Raw genomic sequence first — 5,009 nt, forward strand, 5'->3', positions numbered from 1 at the left:
GGTAACTAGCTGAATGATGTTTTGACACTGGCTGCTCTTGAATTGGAAGAACAACTGCTAGCTGGACTCTGTAGAAAACGTTTATGCCCCAGCAAGAAACTGGGGTCTCTTGTACTGGCATAAGGGCCTGTACCTACTTGGATCTGAGATGTAAGTTGATCTGCACTAAGCACCTCAGGCTATAAACATGCCTCTTCTGGACCCCTCCCTGCTCTTTCTTTGGGTGGTTGCATTCTGCACTGCTTGTGGTTTGATTTGAGCTAATGAGTTAAGTGGTGTGGATTTTGTTGAATAAAATGAACTATAGGTATAATGTACCAGTCAAGGCCAACAGTTGCAATAAATCATATGCACACACACACTTACAGTACTGCACACTTCCTGAGCACAATACCACTTAGTTGCACAGATTCAAATCTTACCTTCCTACTGCCAGATTTCATGCCAGGGAGCTGGTGTAAAGTACCACCTAACTTACAGTGCAAGACTGACAGGTGTCTTCTGTTATCTTCAGCCCCAGTCGCACCAGTGGTCAGCCTGCATTTGCACAGGCTTTAAATGTTGATGTGCTCTCTCCCTCTGATGCTGTGACTGATCTGAGCAAGGAAGCGTGTGTTTGAGACTCCTGGAGTCAGGTATTCTGTCACTGATAAAGTTGTCGGTTGTGTCCCTACTTAAAAAGTTTATGTCAATACATGGATGCTTCATTTCAAAGCAAGAGGCTACATATTATACAAGTGCTTCCTCAAGGCACTTAAGCATGTGCGCGTGGGAAGCTAGTACCAAAGAGTATACTTCACAAAACTCTGTATGCGGCTGTAAACCAGAAAGAAGGGGGAAAAGGGGGACGTAAAGAATACTTCAGCTGCTGCAGGCAGATAGAGGAAACACTTGCAAAACATTCTCTGAAAGCAGCTTGGCTTCACGCTTGGTCACAATTAACTACACTTGATGGAAAGACAGTACCGCTTGTCAAGAGAGTGCAAAGAAACTAAGACAAGATGCCTGAAAGTGGTAACACATTTTGCTGTTGATGCTTTACTTGCACATTGGAAAATTACTGGTGAGAGTAGAGAAAGCAACTAAGAAAGATTCAAGTATGCAGTTAACTGTGTTCACAGTACTATTGTTGCCTATTTGTAATAGTCATTTTAAGCCATGGGAACAGGAGTAACTACTTAATGTCTAACCAGTATCTGTTGTGTTATCTCTACACATTTATAGTCAACTTTTCTTTGCATTGGGAAGAGAGACAGAATAACTGGAGCTGGTGTAACTCACCTCCACATCTCACAAGCTAGAACAAGTAAGGGTAAGGGAAGTGATGCGGGCAAGGAAGACTGTCCCTTCTGCAGGGGCAGTCTCCACAGGACAGCATCTTCAGATTGTATCTTGTTTTCTTATGGATTCAAGACATAATACCAGCAATGCTACTTTCCTCTAACTGATTGGTGTAAACTTAATAAATATCTAAGCAGTACTTGTACCTATGAGTTTTATAATGAGTTGGATGGAGTTGAGCCTTACAGCTCTACCCTGCATTCCCTGTAATCCCTGCTCCTGTGTACACAACTGGTGCTTTTGTGACTCAAAACAATGGATAGCCCTATGGATAACAGGTGCACTTGAAGATAAGGTAAAAACCAGTAAGATGTTCATGCTTTTTCTGTACTGAAGGAGAGTAATGACATTCCTTGCCCATGCCAACTGCCTAAAGCTTACTTCTACCTCAGCATGAAGATCATATTGAGCTGCTACACTCCTTAGTAAGGAGTGCACGTGGTTTTGACTCCTGGAGTGAAATAGGCAAGTAACCTACTTAAGTAAAACCATGTATTTTTTTTTTTCTAAAAAAATTTATTTAAGAACACTCAGAATGGGGGAAATGAAGTCTAAATATGAACAGATGTTTCTTCTGTTCCCTTCCTTTGCTTAACACTGAAGTTAACCAGTAACATCTTGATTAGACAAGACAGGTGAACAGTAACTAGTAACGTTCAGTCTGTCTCTGTGCCATCATCATCTTCCTCATCTCCACTTTGAGACTGCTCTTCTGCAAGGGAACAGCTCAGCAACGACTTCTGTATACACAGTCTTTCCTCTGCAATAGAGAGAACAGAGGGTCATTACTTGATCTCTTCACATACGCTGGAATATCCTCAACTTCTAAAGAAAGGAACATTTCTCAGTTCAAGAATTCAGAAGTAGCCCAGCATATCCTACAAAAGCCCCAGGAATTGAGGCCACATTTTAGGAAAGCGGCTGGAGGAACTCACCTTCATTTGTGCAGTTTTGCAACAACATCAGCAGCTGTCTTCTGTTATAATGAATTAGAAATTTCTGACATGTTCTTATGGTACCTGTAAGAGTCACAAGAACAATATGTAACAATCTACAAAACCAAGTGTTTCAGAGCTGCTAGTCTATTTTCTGAAGATCATTGTATCAAGTGATGACTTGGCAACAGCTTTATTAATGCCAAGTGCTAAGAAGGGGCTGTAGACTTCATTTCCCCACTCTTAAGTGGTGGAATAATAATTTCTAACATGTAGTGCCTGTTCTTTGCCCCAGGTGGTTAATTTTCAGGACAGGGATGATACTATACTATAAAATACTGTATTTTAAAAAGAAAATAATGTAGTATTTGCTGCTCTGGTTTTGTGTTAAATGTAATGAAGATTCAAGCAGAATTAATGAGGGTCTCAACAAAGAACTGCTGGTGCCTGTTTCTTACTCAGAGCTGCTAGAAGCTGCTAAGTTAGTGACACATAAGATGGGCCTATCGCACCCACAGCAGTAAGATGGGGTTCTTCCATTCTAGCAGGCCTGCATGGTGCGATTAAGCTCCACGGCCTCCCCCAGCCACCGGGGGAGGCTCCCCCCCCCCCCCAGCACCGGGGCAGCTTAGGCAGCGGCTGACCTCCGACGTGCAAGGTGTTGAGGAAGCAGGGGTAGCGCTGGTGCCGGCTCTCCAGCTGCCTCACGAAGGGGAGCGCGGAGCAGAGCAGCCTGTAGGAGTCCTTGCGGCACCGCAGCAGCACCGTCCCCGTGTAGGCGTTCAGGTACTTCACTGCGGGGGCACACAGGCACCGGTGAGGCCGGACTCAGGGCCCCGGCCCCTCCCAGAGGAGCCCCCCCCTCACTCCCCCGAGGGGCCCGGGGAGGCGGGGGCAGCGCGTCCCGCCGGCACCTGCGAAGGAGACGGAGCAGCAGGCCAGGCCGTAGTCCCCGTGCACCCGCCCGATGGCGTCCCTGACGGCGACCCCCACCGCGCGGTCCTCGATGCATTGCCGACACCGCGGGTCCTCCGACACCACCTCGCACAGCACGTACCTGCGGGAGAGCGCGGCGTCAGCGCCGCGGGCCGCGCCCGGCCCGGCGGCGGCACCTCCTGCCTCACCTGTTCTTGAAGCGCACCATGGCGGCGCCGGCGCCCGACCCGGACGGACGTTGCGCCTAGCCAATGGGCGAGGCGCCTCCGCGCACTGCAAGCCAATCGTCGTCGTGCAGGGGCGGGGACAGCGGAAGGACTTCCCGGCCCCTCCCGCATCAGCCGGCTGCGGAGCGTGCGCATGCGCGCTGCCTCCATTCCCTGCCGCGAGCCGCCGGCGGGTCTCTCGGGGCGGCTCGCGCGGCGACCCCGCCGCCTGCCCGCACCCTCCGCGCGGGGGCGCGCGCGGCTCGCGGCTGCGCAGGCCGGGCTGTGGGGGCGGCGGGGCCGCGGCTGCGCGGGGTTTGCCGAGGGCTCGCGCGCTGGGCTTTGGCCCTTTTCGCTTCAGTCCGCCTTGGCTCAGCCCGCTTTGTCTGGTGCCAAAAAGTCTAAATGGTGGAGACGGGGCGTCCCGCGCTCCCGCCCCCGCTCCGCCTGAGCGGAGCCGCGGGAGGGTCCCGGGGAGGAGGTGAGGACAGGCCCGGCGCTGCAGTCGCCCTCTCTGTCTGTGGCAGGCGGTGGGGCCGCCATCTGCCCTCCGGGGCTGAGGGCTTTAGCAGTGGCCGGTGCCACCCCTGTGCTCCTGGAAGGGCTCTCTGCCTTCGCTGCCTCACAAAACCGTACGCCAGTATTTATAGCTCCTCAGGCTCACGGTATGGGGTGTTTTGGGATATGTACTAGCTGTCTAGCAAATGAAAACAGCTGAGAAAATTGCAGAACAGATCTACTTTAATTATTTCTGTAGTGGTTTTCAAAGCTGTGATCTCTGACATGATCTGAGGAAGCAGGCAGTGCTCTTTGCAAAGATCTAGTACCGGAGGAAACTGGGGAGAGGGGAAGGTGGGGGGTAAGCGAAAAGATAGGAGGTGGGCATCTGAATGTGAGGTGGGAGAAAGAGCCAGTTAGGGTGGCACATAATTCACAGGAGAAGCACTTGGACCAAGGTCCCTGGAGCCAAATCACACAGGAGCGCTGAGGTGCTGTAAATTAAGTGGGAACTCATTGCTAATTCAGAGTGGAAACGTCGTCTTTAATGACCTTAATTCTAGACAAAGAACACAATGATAAACCCAGTGGAAATCCTGTCCTGGGTGATAAACTCCTGCCCTCTGAAACAGATGACTGTTCTGATGCTCTCTCCCTTTCTCTATTCATTTTCTCTCCTTCACCTGTGATCACAGTTTTGAGTCATGTTTTTCTGAGAACTGCAGAATATGAGTTGCCTGAGGAGAAAAAAGTCCACTACGGACTTGCCAAGAGACCTTTTCTTTTGTGCCATGACCAAAGGGACTGGGGGAGGTTTGTGAGTTTCTGAAGCTGATGCAGATAGAAGCATTTTCTCTGAGAGAGAGACTGCATTGCATTGATCTTTGCCATATTGCTTTGTGTTTTAGTATCCAAACTGGGATCTAGCTGTCATCTGTTCCACTTGTCAATACAATGAGCTCCTAGGTGGATAAGATATTCTCACATTTTTGAACGTTTCATGAGATTCCCACATATTTTCTTCATGGAGTGAGGTCGCAGCTTAGCCTTCCGGCATGCCTACCAAGGTATATTTGCCTGCTGCCCCTCTCTT

General features: G+C 49.9%; 1 protein-coding gene across 1 annotated transcript; it reads right to left on the reverse strand.

The window, feature by feature from the left end:
* Positions 1–1,012: 1,012 nt before the first annotated feature.
* On the reverse strand, positions 1,013–3,420 carry POP5 (POP5 ribonuclease P/MRP subunit). Its single transcript, XM_075718958.1, has 5 exons — positions 3,401–3,420; positions 3,191–3,333; positions 2,921–3,070; positions 2,277–2,360; positions 1,013–2,101 (listed from the first exon to the last, which is right to left on the reverse strand). The coding sequence occupies exons 1-5, from the start codon at positions 3,418–3,420 to the stop codon at positions 1,998–2,000; spliced, it is 501 nt and encodes a 166-aa protein (XP_075575073.1). The 3' UTR covers positions 1,013–1,997.
* Positions 3,421–5,009: the final 1,589 nt, after the last annotated feature.

This window comes from Pelecanus crispus, chromosome 11 (genome assembly GCF_030463565.1).
Source record: "Pelecanus crispus isolate bPelCri1 chromosome 11, bPelCri1.pri, whole genome shotgun sequence".
Lineage (NCBI taxonomy): Eukaryota > Metazoa > Chordata > Aves > Pelecaniformes > Pelecanidae > Pelecanus > Pelecanus crispus.

Excerpts from the sequence above, each read along its gene's own strand:
- POP5 (XM_075718958.1), bottom strand. The coding sequence starts at position 3,420 with ATGGTGCGCTTCAAGAACAG. Across the intron at positions 3,071-3,190 it reads CTGCTCCGTCTCCTTCGCAG|TGAAGTACCTGAACGCCTAC; the intron begins GTGCCGGCGGGA and ends GTGCCCCCGCAG. Across the intron at positions 2,102-2,276 it reads GCAAAACTGCACAAATGAAG|AGGAAAGACTGTGTATACAG; the intron begins GTGAGTTCCTCC and ends TCTCTATTGCAG.